The 19,613-nt window shown below is 41.3% G+C and overlaps 1 protein-coding gene across 9 annotated transcripts in view; it reads right to left on the bottom strand.

Annotated features, from left to right (window-relative positions):
* Nucleotides 1-3,152: 3,152 nt before the first annotated feature.
* Nucleotides 3,153-19,613, bottom strand: part of IRAG1 (inositol 1,4,5-triphosphate receptor associated 1) — a 132,599-nt gene continuing 116,138 nt past the window's right edge. For 8 of the 9 annotated variants that reach the window (XM_034770008.1, XM_034770014.1, XM_034770015.1 and 5 more), the window contains 3 exons: nt 12,469-12,588; nt 10,441-10,569; nt 3,153-6,546 (listed from right to left, as the gene is read on the bottom strand). In XM_034770008.1, coding sequence (XP_034625899.1) covers nt 6,306-6,546; nt 10,441-10,569; nt 12,469-12,588 — 490 coding nt within the window. In that variant the 3' untranslated portion in view covers nt 3,153-6,305. Of the gene's footprint in view, nt 6,547-10,440; nt 10,570-12,468; nt 14,349-19,613 lie in introns of those variants that run through there. The other variant, XM_034770017.1, reaches the window with a different exon arrangement.

The raw sequence follows: 19,613 nt of genomic DNA, 5'->3' as shown, positions 1-19,613 counted from the left end.
AGAAGCAGGCAGCATTATCTTCCGTAAACGTAAACAAACTTGTTTGTCTTAGTGATAGGCTGAATAAGAAGTAGGACTGAGTGGACTTATAGGCTCTAACGCAGGGGTCGGCAATGTTTGGCATGCGGCTCACCAGGGTAAGCACCCTGGCGGGCCGGGCCAGTTTATTTACCTGCTGACGCGGCAGGTTCGGCCGATCGCGGCCCCCACTGGCCGCGGTTCGCTGTCCCGGGCCAATGGGGGCGGCGGGAAGCCACGGCCAGCACATCCCTCACCCGCGTCGCTTCTCACCGCCCCCATTGGCCCGGGACAGCAAACCGCGGCCAGTGGGGGCTGCGATCGGCCAAACCTGCTGCGTCAGCAGGTAAATAAACTGGCCCGGTCTGCCAGGGTGCTTAGGTGAGCCGCGTGCCAAACGTTGCCGACCCCTGATCTAACGTATACATTGTTCTATCTTTGAGTGCAGTTATGTAAAAAAAAATTCTACATTTGTAAGTTGCACATTCACAATAAAGAGATTGCACTACAGTACTTGTATGATGTGAATTGAAAAATACTATTTCTTTTGTTTATCATTTTTACAGTGCAAATATTTGTAATAAAAACTAAATATAGAAAGTGAGCACTGTACACTTTGTATTCTGTGTTGTAATTGAAATCAACGTATTTGAAAATGTAGAAAAACATCAAAAATATTTAAATAGATGGTATTCTATCATTAACTGTGCGATTAAAACTGCAATTAATCATGAATATTTTTTTATCTCATGATTAATTGCTATTACTTTTTTTAATCGTTGACAGCCCTAATAATTAGATTAGCCAAATTCTGTCCAGATTTGTTGGTGTCTATGAGAGTTTTGCCTGACCAAATAGTGAAATCAAAAGGGTTTTAAACAAAAACATTTGTTACTGAAGTATTAAGAACCTTTGTAATAGTATAGAGTGTTAAAATGTGTGATTTTTCACAGGCTTTTGGGACAGCTAAAATGGAAATTAGAGAGAAAGAAGCTGCTGTTAGGACAGGGAAGCAAAATTAGAGCTTGTTCTTCATTTTAACTTACCTGGTATTAGGATCAGTGTTATGACAGACATATGTTTATTAATGGACATTAAACAAATAATTTATTAGAATATGTGGTCAGGAAAATTGTCAGCATCTGGCGCCAGATTTTTAGAAGTGCTGAAGTTTCACAATAATATTTAGAAATGCTAACAAGCATTGCTAATCTCAGAGAACTTGTGATTTTTGTGAGAGTGACAATCTGAACATTCATTGGACTGTGTCAGAAGACTCCAAACAGGGCTCTGTGGTGCTTGGTAAAGGGACCATGTGGGATGCACAAGGGTGAGGAGCAGTAGAGAGTCTCAATTCAATACGATCTGTTTACAAATGTCAGGACCTTGTTTCAGGGTGCCAACACCACCTGAGGGAGAGATCAGTGTTTCTAGAGTAACAAATGGCCAAATAAAAAAGTCCAAACCCTTTACCCAGCTTCTCTCGCTGTATCACAGTTCTCTTGTGGCTTTGTCAGTCTTCACCCTTCTCAGAGGTATAACAGCCCCTCACCCTGTCTCTCCCTCTGGGAGTCCAAGTTCAACTCTCACCTAAAGATATGCCAATCTTCATTCTTCTCCCTTCTCTAGGCTACAACAGCAACCCCTTACCATTAGCCCCTCAGAGTAAAAGGGGAGCTTGTGCCCTCCCTGTTCAACAAGTACCAGCCTTAGGGCCCTTAACAATGAAGGAAGCAATAGGTCTGAATCTGACCCCCAACTCTCCCTCCTCCTCTTCTCCTTCAAAGCTACTTCCTTTGCCTTGCCACAACCACCACCCTTCCTTGGAACTTCATGTAACTTTTCACTGGCTTTTTCAAAATGCCCAACTAAGGTTTTCCCAGGCCTCTCTCTCTTTCTCTCTGTAGAGACACCCACACCCGGTCTTGCTTCTTCCCTGGTCTCTCTTTCACACAGGAAAAGGAAGCACCTTATATCCATGACCCCTTTCATATCATGCACTGATGAAAGGCATACATCTCTCATCAGTGTTGGGAACTAGACCTCCTAGAATTCCACTCATTCTGTCCTGAACATGACAAAAGGCAGTGTCAGGCCAGTACCCTACCATAAAGGGTCAGCGTGCCTTGTTTTACAGGAATGCCAGCAACACCCAAGGCTTGTCAAAATAAAGTTTAAAAACTCTTTTCCCTTTGAAAAAGGAGTCTGCCACTGATATAGCTAATCTTGAAAAATACCACTGCTTGCTTCTTCTGCATCAGGTGATAGTAGAAGTTGATAGTAATAAATATAAATCAGAAGCTAAGAATTGTAGAAACCTGATAAGGGAAGCAAAAGGACAAAGGCCAACTCTATGGCTAGTAGAGTTAAGGACAACAAGGAGGAGATTTTAAAGTTTATTGAACAAAGAGAATCCTAACAATGGCATTGGTCCATTACTGGCTGGAAATAGAACTGTCGATAGTAATTCAGAAAAGGCAGAAGTAGTCAATAAATATTTCTGTATTATATCTGAGAAGAACAGTTAATGTAGTCATATTGTATGATGACAGTATAACATTTTCCATTTCAATAACTCCTCAGGAGGATGTTAAACAGCAGCTACTAAATTGCATTCAAGAGTTTTAAAAGAGCTTATCAAAATGTTAATTTTCAATAACTCTTGAAACAATGAGGAAATTCCAAAAGACTGCAAGAAAGCTACAATTGTGCCAATATTTAAAAAGGGTAAATGGGATGACCTGGGTATGTAACAGAACAAATGTAAACCATTAAAAAGTGGCCAGAGCACTTAAAAAAGGCTACTTTCATCTTATTAGAAGGCTATGGTGCACACCTTCTTGGTGAATAACAGGTTTTACTTGAGATGTACCCAAAGTTCCGGAAGGACATAGATTGCTCTTGCATCACTGGAATGAGAGTGAGAGGGGCACCAACACTTTATACTTCCACTTGGCTTACTATGTAATTTGAATAGAAGTAAGTGTGGAATGGAAACCTTAATTACTAGTTCATCGTTAAATTGTTGTTATGGTTCCTAGCAAAAACCTGTATAGGGGTAGGATTCAGCTTAACAAGTTCAGTCTTAGATATGTGCGCATGTCTTAAATAAGTCTTGTGCTGGGAACTGAAAGGACTTTGAAACCGTATTTTTATTTCAAAACTCAAGTATGTGATACTATACAGTACAATACTAGCACACTTGTGCAAGGTCTTACAATGTTACAAATTTAAATAATATGATACACAAAAATAGTGCCCCTTTTCAATTCTTTCTACTAAAAACATCAGTGCTGTGCATGAGAAACAATAAACGTGTCTTGTTGAAGCAGAAAAATAAATATTGCACCCAAGAAAACTATTTCAGTATTAATAGTATAAATAATTGACCTATTGTTTGTAATCTGACATGCCTTATGAACACAGAGAATAGAAGTTTTCTTTTCAGATATAGTAAATTAAAATCAGACTGACAAAATTTGATTTTAGAATTTTTTGAGCACAACCCTAATTTTCACTAAACACAAAAGTATATTCATTAATTAGTTGAACAAGGTAAAGTATTGATGCTGTTACAGCCACCGTGGTGCTATTATTTTAAGTGGGCAGCTTAATTACAGTAAGTATAAAAATATCCCAAAATTATTTTTCACTTTATTTCATTTTCATCTTTTAATCCCCTTTAAAACACCTTGCCCTTTTCCCCATCCTTCCCCCAAGCTGCTAATAACCAAAGACACTGGAGGCTAAATTCTGCATATCTGATCCATGGGAGAAATTCTACTCAAACCAATGGAACAACTCATGGGTGAAATTCACCCTTGTGCAGTGAGCTCATGAAAGGCTGATGCACTCATCAAGTCCCAGATGGGGTGTGCATGCCCTCTATACTGGGGCAAATTTCATCTTGTGGTCCAGATCCCCAAAGCACTCACGCACATACTTAACTTTAAACATGTGACTAGTCTCAGTGAAGTCAGTGGGATTCCTCACATGCTTAAAGTTAGGCACAAGCATAAGTATTTTGCTGAATCAGGGCCCATGTGAGTAAGGGCAGAGGGATTTGGCCCTGGCTGAACCACTGGAATTATCAGTACCAATGCTTTGTTTTGTAAAGGACACCTAATCACACTACTGCTCAGGTCATCAAACATACTAATTTCACCATTTGAGTAAAGTCCATCTTTTGGAATGGAGGAGTCTGAATCTGTTAGGCCTTCTAGCTGCACCCAAACTGATAAACAATTGAGTTTTTATACATTTTCTATTTGATTCTTCGCTGTTTACAGACAGAGAACAAATGGCACATTTCCTTTAGCCTTACGGAGCTTCCTTAATCACTTTGATTCTTTTACTCCTCCAGAGGTGGTTTTTTTTTTTAAAGACACCAAATGGTTAAATCAAGCACAATTTGTTTAGCAACAGTGGTGGCCATCTGATATTTTCCTGGAGCAATATCTGTCTGTAACTACCATGGTAAAACAGGGAGTTCGTTAACATTAAAGAGAAAAATCTCTCCAGAGAGTTTTAGTTGTTATTTTTGGTGGGAAAAATCGGAGTTAAAACACTTTTGAGTCAGTTAAAAACCTTTATTCTCCCAGCTAGTTTCATTAGCTGGGAGTTTGGGGACTATATTGAAAGAAAACATCCTGCTACTGGCTGCAGATAAGTCAGAATTAGGTACTGCACATGGCTTCCTTATCCTTCCCAAGGGGAAATTGCCATTAGTCACTCAGAAAACTAGATTCATAATCCCACAAAACACCGACACATCTGAGACCCAACAATACTCTCCAGTGTCACACTCACTTTGAAAGTTCAGCTGTATTCAAGTGCATAGCAATGGAAAGATGAACTTACTTGACCAGAAATCCCAACTCAAGTTCTGCAGGTACATACAATATACTCTTAAGTGCCAGACATTTCAGTACCTTAGCTCACGGGGGAATTTTCTTCAAAAATGATTTGGTCGTTTTGAAATTATACATGCACTAAAGCTTTGACATTGGGTAAATATTTTCTTATTCTTCTGTGCGCTTCTATAACTCCCAGATAAGTGGATTATTAAAAATGATTACTCTGTAATGGCCTAATAACGTGCTGGAGTTTTGAAAATATATTCGACCCGCTAACACACACGGCATTTGATTCTAAAATGAGCTGCTGCATGTGCACAATGGCCTCTTTACATGAGGACATTAAATCAGTAAGAACTTTAAACACACACAGGGTTCAGCTCTGACCAGTGCTGGGGGATGGTGTGCAAGAGGATGAAAAGGACATAGGGAGTCTCTGCCTGCAGTGCACGCAGCTGGGCAGAATCCATCCATAGTTCACCTGCTGGGCTTCACCCCTTCTCTTAGTGTGCTGTGGTCTGAAGCTTAGGGGATATGTCTAACCTGCCAAGCAGCAATTATTTTGCTGCAATCAGTAGCAACTGCTAGTGGGGAGTGCATTGCACTCTTGTTCAGAAGAGCAGCAAAATGCACCACACAGCACGTCCCTTTGACATACAAAGAGGCTCTGAGACACACTGGGCATTTGGTCTGTTTGCCACACAGACCTGGATTTAGTCCTTAACATAAACCCACTTCAAACAATGGAGTGGTTTCCCTCTTGCAATACATTATGAATAGCAATACAAAACATGTATTTAGTCAGCATTCCATTTTGCATTGTTGCATGATTATTGGGCCAACCTCATCCTTGGTGTAACTCATATTATGGAAATACACCAAGGATAAATTTGGCCTTGTATAATATTTTTAGTCTTCAGCAAAAGGCCTTTCTTTCCCACCCACTCATTCTAAACAAGGACATTACATTTAAAAAAAAATCCTAAATATATAACTGCTGTGAAAGTTATGACATCAGTCAATAAAAGCCAAGAAATGCAAAGTTAAAGCAAATATTCTATAACTGGTAGCTTTTATGGCTTTCCTCAAAAGTGCATGAATTAAGGTCTAATGTATCAGTCTTCCCTTTGAATATCCTGGCTATTGCTGGTGACTGTCACAACCTTGGCATGATTTAAATGTGACTTTATTTGTATGAAGTCGTATCAGTCAGATACAATTATCATGACAAAAAGACAGAAGTATTTATCAGGTGGTCAATTTCACTAGGTAAATCACAATCCATTCCCAAGCCTGATGGCATAGAATAACTAGTGTGGCTTACTGATGATATTTAGCAACAGGAAAATGACAAAGTGCTACCTTGCTTTAATAACCGTGTTTTAAAATGTGTGCTGACTGATGTACCGTAAATATTTTATAATTTGTTTATTATTCTGTGCCTTGCTCATGCTGAAGTCCTGAGTTCCACCAGGTGTATTGCTGGACAGCAGAACAGGTGGCTTTTCCCTCGGGTCCATCTGATAATTCAACACAGGAGTTGTATGAATGGTAGATCCCCAACAGCGCAGCAAAAATGATTATCGCAGCTGCTACAATCCAGACCACATTCCAGTGTGTACACAGTTTTGGGTACAGTATATGTAAATAATTAATAACAACTTCAAGTTTGCTGTAAAATGGAAAAAAGATATAAGTGTTCTTCTATAATAATTATATACAAGTCAATCACCTTAATACTTTGACTATGAATAACTTTGCAATTATATGCTGTGCCAGCTTTCATATAAGGACCAACACTCTCTGCTAGATAAAAACCATATTGTTACGTCCATTTTACAAATACATAAACAGAAATGTGGATCGATATTAAATGAATTACTTTTCCAGAGTCCCCCACAGGGAGAGACTTCCAGTCCCCCGCTTCCCTCTCTTTCAAAAAGGCAGTCCCATTACTAGACTCTGACAGATCCTGTTTAGCTCATAATTTGCTTAATTTAAATAATTTTAGAAAAGTTCCTTTCCAATACAAGTCTCCATGACTTGCCAGTAGGGAGTCTGACATTCGGACCATGGGATGGGCCACATGTTTGCAGAGATTTAGAAGAAGGGTGAATTACAGGGCAAAATATGGTGGACCCCAGAATGAAGAGGTTTGGGATCTTTGGGTTCCTCCTAGACCTGCCTCAGCTTCTGGTCAGATGTTCTACCTGCTTTGATCAATGTTCTGTGCTTCTGTAATGTACAAATGCCTGTTTTTTAAAATATAAGAATGTGTAGGTATAATCAAATAGAATGGGTACATCCACACAAGAACATCAACCTATCCGCAAGAGGAAAGGGCAATTAGCTGCAGCAAGCCTTGTAAATTATGCATCAAAGGCTTCAGTACTGGACTCAAAAGTCCCATTAAACAATGTAAGAGGAAGAAGCTTCAGAACCTTTATTAAGTGTTCCTGTCCTTTTCAATACACATCCTAGAATTTTCATCACTTTTGCTCATGGTTAGCCCACCTCACACTACAGTTTCAATGTGGTCATATACTGAAACAACAGATGTTCACTATCATCAGCATAATGATCTTTAAAGCAATTTGTTTAAAAAAATCTTATAACAAAAACAAACAAAACCAACCAATCAAAAAACAAAACAAAAAACCCCACCCTCTTCCATGCTGCACTGTAGAGTTGGTTGGGACTTTCCATTAAATTTGTTTTTTTCTCCAACAGAAAATGCAGTTTCTATTAAATTGATATTTTCCCTGCGAAAACCAAAACAAAATATTTTGGTTTGTTGAACTGACTTGAAATTTTCTTTTGAGTTAGTTCAACATTAAACAGTGTTTCCTTATTGTGCCATATTGTCTCATAGGAGTTTTAGTATGGGCCCCCATTCTCTCTTCAAGACTGGGCTCCCTTGCTAGACTACATCTCCCAGGATGCAATCGACAGAGTTTCTGACCAAGGTGCCTGATGTATCCTGGGAAATGTAGTCCAGCCAGGGAGCCTGGTTCTCAGTGGTGAATAGCAGCTTCCGGCACTTGAATTATAGCTCCAAGGAGGCAAACCATTGGGAGTTGCATATTAATAATGTGACTTGAAACTCAGTGTTTTGGGTCAGTTCAACAAACCAAAATGAAACATTTTGATTTGGGAAAATAACGTTTGATTTGCTCAAAAAAATGTCAAAAATGTTTAGACATTTCCCAATCGAAATTTTTTGGAATAGTTTATTCTGTGAAAAATTTTGATATTTCAACGTTGTGTCCCAATTTGGGACAAAAGCAAATGTTGATATATTAGATTTTCTCATGGCATTGAAATTCTGATTTTTGCTTGGCTGTATTGCACACACTGTAGAGGTTGATTTTTAACAGGGCTTTTTTTTGCCTTTGTGCAGACTTGGAAGGCAAAAGGAGCTAGATTTATTTTTGCTTAATTGACATTTAAATATGTAACAGATGCAGAACTACACATGGGAATGGATCTCTTAAGTGCACATCTATCTGCTCACCTCTCAGTCAGTATTATCTTTTACAGGTGTTTATGTGATGCACATCTGTGAAATGTTGCTTTTACCTAAGCAAGAGACCCTTTGCCCATATGTGAGCTTTCTTGGGTGGTTTTCTTAATGTATACATTGAGAAATACATTTTTTGTAATAGAGTCCTGCCTTTATAGGCAGGAATATGCTTTGGAGAAGGTATCTTGTGACAGGGTGCTAAGCAGAAAACTGCTTAACCAACCCTCTGTCACTCCAGCTTAGGGTTACCATATTTTAATTTAAAAAAAGGACACTCCGGCCCCGCCCCAACTCTGCCCCTTCCCTTCCCTTCCCCGCCCCAACTCCGCCCCTTCCCCAAAGTCCCCGCCCCAACTCTGCCCCCTCCCCTGAACGCTCCGCCCCCCTGCTTGTCCCCCTCCCCTGCTTCCCGTGAATCAAATGTTCGCGGGAAGCCTGAAACAGGGAGGCAGCAGGTAAACTGGGGCGGGGTGCGGCATGGCCCAGTCCGGTCCCCCCGGCCGAGCGGCTTCCTTCGGCGGCCGGCTGGCTGGCCCAGGCCAAGAGGCTCTGGCCTGGGCGTCTCCCACCCGGCTTGGCTTGGGCCCTGGGGCGCCAGCCCTGGTTCCGGCCGAGCAGCTCCGGCCCGCCCTAGCCCTGGCAGCTCTGGCCCCCGACCGAGCACCACTGGCCCCAGCCCCCGGCCGGGCACCGCCAGCCCCAGCGGCCCCGGCCCCCGGCTGAGCACTGCCAGCCCCAGCGGCTCCGGTCCCTGGCCGAGCACCGCCAGCCCCAGCGGCTCCGGTCCCTGGCTGAGCACCGCCAGCCCCAGGCTCTGGCCCGGACCCAAGCCCCAAAACCCCTCCCTCCCTATTTTCCCGGACATGCTTTTGGGGATTTCCTCCAGGACGGGGATTTGAGGCCCAAAAAGCCGGACATGTCCAGGAAAATCCAGACGTATGGTAACCCTACTCCAGCTCCAATTAAGGGAGGTAAATTGGAGCTGGGTGGACCACCTGGCCCTGATTGGGGAAGCTTGAACAGCTGCTGACTCATCAGGCTGGGGCTGGATAAGAGAATTGGGGGGAGCTGGAAAGAGGAAAGCTGCAGTCAAGGAAAGGCAGTGAGGGGAAGCATAGAGAGATAGCTTGACCCTCTGTCCTGCTGGTGGACTTAGGGTGACCAGATGTCCCGATTTTATAGGGACAGTCCCGATTTGGGGGTCTTTATCTTATATAGGCTCCTATTACCCCCCACCCCCTGTCCTGATTTTTCACATTTGCTGTCTGGTCACCCTAGGCCGTGGACGGTAAGAAGGGGACTACTTGTATGGTGGAAAGGTGGTGGGAGCACAGCCGGTAAATAAAAGCACCAGGTGGGCACTGCACCTAGAGGTCTCTGTGTGATTTTCTCAGCCCAGCGGGAGCAGGAGCCAGGAGGGCTCTGCAGGGACACTGCTACATATCTGCATATCCCTCAAAACACTAAGGGACAAATTTCTAAATACTGCTGCCTGTAACTCTCAGAGCTGAACTGTGCCTGGTCTTTCAAATTCCCCTGGGGTTCCCCAAAGAAGTCAAGCAGGGGTGGGAAGGAGGCAAGTTCATGCCTCTCCACCCTGCATTATTCTGCAGAATAGGACCTGTGGACAGTTAGAGTAAGCTGCACTCTCATGGGGGGTGAAGGAGAGGGGTTTGCACTGACACACCCCCAGAGGCAAAACATAGGGTTCTGTTTGCGCATGCTAACCCATTGTGACTGCATATCGCACATTTGTGTCAGCAAATTCAGCATTTACTGAAGCACTTGGTGCATGCACAAACTGAATGCCTGATCTTGAGATGTGCTGAGCATCTGCAACTTCCAAAGTCCATGGGAACTTCAGCTGCTCATTACCTTTCAGGACCAGGTCTTTGGAAAATATAACTTAACTGCAACCTTCAAAAGGTATTCCTGGAGGTAAGCCAAAAAATACCATGAGATGTGGATAACAGTGTGAAGTACTCAGCTGTGTATCTCAAATTAAACTGGCCTCCTGACAGATGCACCACACTCGATTCTCACCTGTTTTTCGTATTATTTATCTCTTCACTTTCACCCTCTTCATGCTCATCAGGGATCTCATTTGTTTTCTCTTCATCTTCCTCTTTCAGCTCATGAAGTTCTTTGGTTTTCTTTAAGCCTTCCTGATAACTTTAAGCATAAAACGTATTTCTTAGTCTAGAAGTGCCAAGTAAATACCTTTCTTGTGCAGTGAAGAACTGGCCATTTAGTGAACATATTAAATAAAATACAAATACTGCTTGTGGTGTGGTGCCTAGGCAACAGGAAAATATTGGCAGAGGCCACTAAGATACCAAAGGTTCCCACTGTCCCTTCCTCCTACATAGATTTATATTAGTTAGAAAAAACTATCAGATCATTGAATCCATCACCTTGCAAATATGGGTTATAGTTCTCAGTTGATCACAACTGCTGTGGTGTCGCATGGGAGGGGTGGGTTTTGACTCGCTTTGGACACTGGACTTTACCAGTTGCTTCCAGTCCCATCCCAAAAATAAAGATACACTATTATCATTAGCTTCTTTAGGATGAATTCACTGCCTTTCCTTACAGGGTGGTGGAGCTTTTTCTATGCACTTGAAGACAGTTAGACCCACTGTCCATTGATTACTCTGAGCTCTTGTGACTACAGGAGTGGGTTCACAAAGGGCATGAAACTTATGTCTGTGTTGTGCAAAAGGCTATGTCAAGTCTTCAGTCTTACTCAGACCCATATAAATTCTCTGCTCAACCTTGTGCTGGACTTCAAACTCTGCTGTACCCTTTGCAGAATCAAGGCCTAGGGGAGATGTTTTGGGCTGTTCTATCTTTACAATGCTGATGACATTCAGATTTGCATCTCCTTTTCACTGAGCCCAGATTCTACAGTCTTACTACTCTCCCAATGTCTGACCAAGATTGGTATAGGGATTAAAGGTGACCAGCTGTGACTCAGTTCAGATAAAACAGAAGTGATTTGCTGGAAAACTGCCCAGCTTTCACCAATTGGGTTCACATCCTTGGAGTTCTTATTGTAGATCTCCTGATCTTGGAAAGCAGTAGGGGCCCATGAAGTTTTTCCTCAAGTAGAGATGTCTAGGAGGCTGCAAACATTTCTATATATTGCTGACTTTGCAAGTTATTCAGGACTGTGTTACCTCCAGTTTGGATTAATGGAAGACATTTCACGTAGAGATACTCTTGAAGTTCATCCAGAACCTATAGCTGGTGCTGAATACAGCTTGGGATAAGTTGCTGTGACCATGTTCACCTATGGATTCCTGTTCACTTCTGGCTGCAGATTTAATGTTGCTGATGATCTCTGAAGCTCTGAGTGGTCTGGGATACAGTTATCTGAGATAAAACCTTTTACCCAGTATCCCACTGTAGCAGTTAACAAGAGCCACCCTGCTACGTTTATCAGTTCCTAATGAAAACTCTTCAGGGCTGTAAGTAGAATTTTCTCAATTGAGAGCTCCTGCCTTGGAAATAGCTCCTTTTGGGAGTTTGCTGGAACCACAACCGAGACTAATGAGCTTCAAGGCGTGATGTATGGTGGAGCATAGCTACTTGGGTTAACTATTTTTTTAATTGTCAATTTTTATCTAGCTCTTGTTTGTTTTTATAGCTTTAATAAAATTATGTTCCTTAGTTTCTTAAATAAGTGCTAGCTGCTCTGATGCTAGGGAAGCTATTATGTTTAATGTTTATTTTACTGTCCTGCATATCAGCACATTGTACAGAGACATTAAAACTGTTGCACATTATCAGAATTATTTTAATTTACTCTTTTTAATCCGGGGTAGTTATTCCGACATTATTTATTTACACATTACAAATCAACATATTGTTGAAAATAGGTTTTGTCATTTAAGGGGAATTCAGTAAATGTTGTTTCTATCGTCCACTTATTTTGAAGTATTTGGCTCTCATCTTAATGGAGAAGTGAAAGTGGTGCACATACACTTACAGTTGCTTTATATCCTTAAAGGATGTGTCCTAAACTGGTAAATCCCTCCTGGGGAATTCAGTTCACATAAACACTCTCACCCTTTCTTATAAGCTTCCTCCTCTATCTTGGCTTTTGTCTCAGGGTTGATCTCTTCCGAACAGATCTGCGTCAACAGAGAAGCAGGCGATTCACGGTCATGCTCTCCATTTGACTTTCCACTGACAAGATGAAAGAAAAAGAGAAAGGAAAAATAGCATTGGGAAGTGTTGTGGTTGGAATACGCAATTGGAGAACGATGCAATTCCTTTCATATTAATTCTGATCCTGTTACGATAAACTCAAATGTATCTTTGGGGGGAGGTCTGAATTCCCTCTTTTTCAACTACCTTGCGGAAAAGCCTTGTAAAAGAGAAAACCAATGGTTCTAAGCAAGCTTTTAATTTAAAAGATCACTATCTAAAGAGCAGTAACTGACAGGTCTCTAAGGCATTAAATGTTGGATTTGTTTTAGAGAGTTTTTTTTCCTTGCTCATATTCAGCATTAGTTTGTTCTCCATTTAACCCTTTCTCCCCTGGACTTTCTAAAAGACTTCCTAGAAATTGAAGTCTGTTATGACAAAGAAAGATAATACAGATAAACACTGGCTATTCACTTAATATTTCTCCTCTTATTTTTCTTCTGCATATTAATCTATCTTCTCATGGGTTGCATATGCTGTATTCATACATATAGACACATGTGTACTTTCATTTTGACTTTAAGATCTTTGAATGTTTAGCTTTAATATAAGCACTGCATATTGCTTAATTGTATATATATTTGTGAATGATAGAAAGGAAGATGATAATTAATGTTTTGTGAAGAAAATGTTTTTTACTTGAAAGATTAAGGGCCAAATCTATATTTAGCCACACAATGAAAAAATTATTTGTCTCTGGATCATAAATCTTAACTCACTTGAAGAGTGTTGGAATCTAGAAAAGTCAGGGAATAATTTCAGATATATGTCTCGTCCAAACTTCAAGCAACTAGAACTCTTTAAATAGGCCTGATCTTATTATCATTGAAGTGAGCGGCAAAACTCCCATTGACTTCAACGGTATGGGATCAGATCCCATTAGAGGAGGACAGATTATCTGTGGTCAATTGATTCTTTTAAGAGAACATTTATAGCAATTTGAACTAACACGAGACAAGGTTTTCTTATTTACTTCTGGAAATCCAGCACTTCATGGGCCAGATTTGGCACAGGGCAAATATGCATAACTCTACTGAAGTCAATAGAGCTGCACAAGCTTACACCAGGGAGCCAGTGGGCCCCACATCTTCTACATACTTACAAGCCGTTAACCTGAAATCTTCAAGACATGCGTCTGTTACTGAATAATATGGACTTTAAAAAAATAATTTATTGATGAGAAAAGATAGATTAGATTTCTGATCATTTTGGAATCTCTTTATTGTTACAAGAGATGGACCAGATTTAGGGAAACCTCTATTTGACAAGAATTTTGCTCAAGTGGGAATTTTCCTCAAGTAAGGACAGCATGATTGGACCAAAAATTAACAGTGGTATTGATGAATACCCATCCCTTTGTGTCATTTATATCTACTGTTTCCCCATCTTTAGAATATTAGAGCTTTCAGTAAAGCATAATGGGGATAAAACAAAACATACCTTGAGATTTAAAGCAAACTAAAAAGATGAAAGTTAACATTCTTTACCTGAACGGGAACTGCATATTTTGACATTTTCAATTCTGCATAATGCCTAAAGCATCTTAACAAATTTTGATCCAGATTTACACAATATAATGCAAATAATTTCAAATGATATTTAACATAGTCCAAGCTAAGATTGTTAAAAATACACAATATACCAAGCAGGTTTTTAGCATCATCTTGTCCTTCAACAAGTTACTTATCTTTTAATTCTGAAATGTCAGCAAGCAACTTCCTTAGAATGTGCAATGTTTCCTGCAAGAGATAAGTGTTTTGCCATGGACAAGAGCCTGTCAATATGCTGTATGCTTTCATACATTTGCGTGCACACAGCTTTTAAGTGCAGCACATCCTGTGTCCACAATGGAAATCCTTTGTCAAAATCTGCACAAAAAGCTTGGGTGTGTCTTCTGTTCCCATCTCAAAATATCATGTGTTTATTTTTCAGTCTGTTTCCATATCATAGTCATCTTTATCATCAAGTTATTACAGAAGCTTTACGTTTGTCACTATTTGAACAGGGAAGTGATCCAATGCAAACCACAAATATACAAAATCTTAAAAAGTGTAGTGTACAACATAATTTACGTTCATAAGTTCAAGAAATTAGTTGCGATAAAACTCAACTAGGTATCAGGTTTCAGAGTGGTAGCCGTGTTAGTCTGTATCAGCAAAAAGAATGAGGAGTACTTGTGGCACCTTAGAGACTAACACATTTATTTGGGCATGCTCTACCCAAATATTTGTATACCATCTTTAGAAATTTCTATAGCTGCATATATGTTTTTCAATAGAGCAGTTCTGTAGGGGCCCGAGACTTCCAGTCTTGCTCATGTTAAGCAGTACCTTATTTGGTAAGTAAGTAAAGTAAATAAATCCATTTATTCATGTCTCAATATTGGTGACATAATAACAGAACTTTCAGAAGCCTTAAACAATCCATCACTAATTTCAAGCACTCAGTGGCTGATCTTCCAGTGATCTGCTGCACATCATCTATCCATCTCCTTGCTGGACATCCCCTATTATGATGACCCTGCTCCATTCCTTCCCTACTAACTTTCTCAAGGCTATTTCCATCTCTATGTCATTTATGACCGAAGTACATAAGTTTGTGTCTGTTGATTTCTGCCATCAGAGCCTGTCTCTCTAAAATAATATTTCTAAAATAGCCATTAGTCTCCCCCCCCCAAGTCGAGGAGATACATAGGAGTCTTTGCCATCACCACATTTCAAAAGCTTCAATTTTCTTTTTGTCACCAGCATTAACTTCCCACAATTCACATCCAAAATTGCTATGGAAAAAGTTAGGCTTTTCAACAGTCACACCTTTGTACATTTCGAGATGCCATGGTTTTTCACACTGTCTTAAGGGAGGGCATAGCTGAGTGAGCCATCCCTAATCTTCTTCTGAATTCTTTGGAAACATCTCCTTAGTTAGGTATATATGATCTCAGATAATTAAAATCATTTACTGCCTTACAATTGGTCATTTGTTATGACGTCTGCTTGCATCCTTATTTTGTTAGTTGCTTATAATACTCTTGGAGGTACCATTTGGGAGAATAGATGGAGAGAAGAAGTTGGGCTAGCTTGGGAAGCTTAAAAAAAACAACCAGATTCCAAACAAAAACAAAAACAAAACAAAAAATACAAACAAACAGACCCCCAAAACAAACAAACCAACCAAAGCCAAAATGACATTCCCCCCACAAAACCATAAAAAACTAAAACAAACCAACCCACAAAACTCACCAGTATTAAAAACAGAAGGAAAAGTGAATATAGACACTTGTAGGCTGCATGCTTGCACAGCAATAAAGGAAAATATAGAGCAGTAATGGAAGGAAGACATGGCAGGAAGAAAGGCTAAAGGAACACAACTTAGTGCATATAATTGAAAGACATGAAGGTATGATAGAGCTACACAAATAACTGAGAGGACATAACATGGAGGAGGAAGGCTTATTTGAGGTTGACTATGTATTACAAGAAGTAATAACCTTAAATTAAAAAGCAGGGCTATTCAATCACTTACCTATGAGGAACCTATGGGTTTTCTCCCCAGGGCTTGATTCCTAAGAAGGCAGCTGGCAAATCTTGCTTGATTTACCATTTGTCATCCCCACGGGGCAATTCAGTTAATGACTCACAATTATGTTCAGTACTCTATTCCTCCTCTGTGCCTGGTTAGGACTTGTTTGTGGGGGCACTGTTTTCAAAATGTGACATCAAGACAGCTTGTCAATTGCTGCCAGTGCATCCTTCCAATTTTAATCTTTTGGGTTTCTGTTTTGAAGGTCAGTTTTATTTTGATAAGTCCCTCCTGTTGGGATTACCCATCTCATACTCAGAGTTTGAAAAATTCAGCACTCTGCTGGAATGGGAAGTGCTACAGGAGTCTTATTTATAGCAGGAGGTTCACTAATTGGATGACTTTTTGTGTGCAGGCAGGGCAGATTCTGAGGAGCAAGTCAGCCTAGTCTTTCACTGGTAGGTTGGGGGTACCTCTGGCTGATGAAAAAAACAGAGGGACTCCTCTACTTAACTGACCCATCTGGGGATTGAGTTAGATATGCGGGCTGGTATATCTAGACTCCCCCAGGATAAACTGGGGGAACTTCTGGAATTGATCATCAAGGCTAGAGCAGCCGGGAAGTTTATACTGCGGGAGCTGCAGTCTATTATTGGACTTTGAAATGTTGCATGTCAATTGGTGGCACCAGGGTGGACATTTTGCACCAGACTGTCAGCTGCCACCTTGGGAATATCGAAGCCCATCCATTTTCAAATTGTTAATAAAGAGATGAAGGAGGATTTAGGAATCATGGAACAGTTTCTGAATCATTTTAATGGAGTGTCTTTTTGGAGGGAGGAATGGATGATAGAGGCAGAGTTAAAGATTCATTACAATGCACTGGAGGAATAGGCTTTGGGGTATTTTACCAAGGCAGGTGCTGTGCCAAGAAATGGCCCTTAGATTGGATACTAAAAAGTATAATAAAAGATATAACATTTCTGGAATTCTTTCCCATTTTGATAGCAGAGACTATTTTGGGAATGGATTTTGCAAACAAAAGCATGCGTTTTTGGACTGACAACATAGCCGTAGCACATTTTATCAATTGCCAGTCCTCCAGATTGCCAGGGTTATAAAGCTGGTAAGTGCATTTGTACTACAGTGTTTAACTCTTAAAATGTTTCTCTGCCAGATATGTACCTGGGATTGAAAATAGTGTCTCTGATGCATTCTCTCAATTTCAAGTGGACAAATTTTGGGACCTGGCACCAGAAACCAACAAGGAACCAGAATGGATACCCATAACACTCTGGGACCAGGGGACATGAAGGCTCTCAGGGTATTAAAGAGATCAGGAGCAGCACGAACATTTAAGTCTATGACAAGAGGTTCAATGATTTTGTGCATTTTCAGAGATGGGGGGCCTGTGGATGACCTGACCTATTCCAGAAGACCAGATACTTCAATACACAGTGTCGCTGGCCCTCTGTGGGCTGGCATCATCAGCCATTTCTGGTCACCTATTGGGCCTTACATTTGTCAGTCGAATGAGAGGTTACCCAGCTCCTTGTAGCGGATTCTGAGTCTGGAGGTTTTTAGTAGGTTTTGCGACAGAGGCCCTAGAAAGGATCCCCATTGTCCCATCGCTGTTCAGACACTTAGGGTTTTGATGCAAGTTCTCCACCAAAAACGCAGAAGTGGACAGGAGGTGGCCTTGTTCAAAACTGCAGTCCAGGTAATGTTTTTTGGAGCTTTCAGAGTCAGCAAACCAGTGCCTGCGTGAGCGAGGGATACATCAGGAAGGGCTTTGGAGTGGTGTGAGATTTACAATGGGAGGAGTGGTCAGTCATCTTGACCCTGAGGATCTTGAAAACAGATGGGGTGGGGGATGCGGACAAAGTTAGTCCACAATGGAAAGGGGTGAGGCCAGGATTTACCCAGTGGGGGCATTAAGGACTTATATAGCAATGAGACTGGTTGGGGATGGAAGAACAGGGATGGAAGAATCCTCATAACATACATTTGTTAAAATTTTCAGAAAGGGGCTTACAAAATTGGAGCTACCAGTGGATGAATTTAATTCCCACTCATTCCAAATCGGGGCTACGACAGCTTCGGCTTAACTTGGGTGAGGGGCCACAGTGATGCAGGCAATTGGGCGATGGCATTCAAATGCATACAGGATGTAGGGGAGACCCCAGTTAGAGAATCAAAGCTAATTCTCCTGTGCTTCCAATTTCAGAATCATGCAAACAGGCCACGGGACCGGTGGCGTCAAATCTGAGAGCACAGCATTGTATACTGGGTGCTTAAGTGGCCTTCCAGGTTGTCTGGAGGGAACAGCTGGGTCTTGGTAGTGAGGCAATCCTAAGCTGGCACAGAAGGAGAGGCTTGCTCATTGTAATGCCCCTCGTATACTCTTTGGAGGCCCAGGAGCAGGCACTGGATGCAGTTATTGTTCATCTTGGTGAAAATGATTTGGGAAGGTGTAGGGGAGTTGAATTGATGATCAGAGCTAAGAGGGATTTGAGGCAGATCCAGGATTTTTGCCCTGGAATGACAATTATTTGGTCTGACATATTACAGTGCAGGGTGTGGCAGTGAAGCCTCCATGGATTGATATGGCTGAGGGATATGTGAATAGGGAAGTGGCTAAATCCATAGGTAATGAAAGGGGTTTATCTTACTAGGCATCTAAGTTATTTAGGGAGGATGGGGTACACCAATGCAACTAGAGACATTTTGTCCGCTATTCAGGAAGGAATCAGTAACTATCTTGGAAACTTGCGGAGGATGGGCCAGAGGCAGCCAAGCTCATTGTGGCAGATGTCCAGTGCAGGTACTCTGTACGGAAGGGACATGGTTATCAGATAAAATGGATTCAAAGGGGCTTTGAAGGAAAGCATCCCTTAAGGGAGCTGAAGAAAGGGGGATGGGGGCTTCTATGTCTGGTACAGCAAAGAGCCAACCCTCTTTCCTTTTACAGCCCCCCTCAATGATGGCAAAGAAGGGCAGCAGTGTCCCAGCAGCAGGATGGCTGGGACCCAGTTGGGGATTATGTGGCAATGATGATGATTTGCACTGTACAATTTATTGCTGGCTACTCCCAGATATTTTAAGTGAATAAATTTGTGGCCTAATTAAACCACATCCATTACCTCCTGCCTTTCTGCTGGTGTGGCCAGACGACAAAGCACCTTTGTCAACAGAGGTCATTGTACCATCATCAATGCAGATGTTCGAGACGAGATTATATAACATAACAAGGGGAATACTGGGAAAGGACTGTTAGATGCAAGGGTTGGACAAAAAAAGAACAAGTTAAAAATCACTTAGAAAAGTTAGATGCCTGCAAGTCACCCGGGCCTGATGAAATGCATCCTAGAATACTCAAGGAGCTAATAGAGGAGGTATCTGAGCCTCTAGCTATTATCTTTGGAAAGTCATGGGAGACGGGAGAGATTCCAGAAGACTGGAAAAGGGCATATATAGTGCCCATC

This window comes from Trachemys scripta, chromosome 4 (genome assembly GCF_013100865.1).
Source record: "Trachemys scripta elegans isolate TJP31775 chromosome 4, CAS_Tse_1.0, whole genome shotgun sequence".
NCBI classification, from domain to species: Eukaryota; Metazoa; Chordata; order Testudines; family Emydidae; genus Trachemys; species Trachemys scripta.
This window is presented reverse-complemented; position numbering and strand designations above follow the sequence as displayed.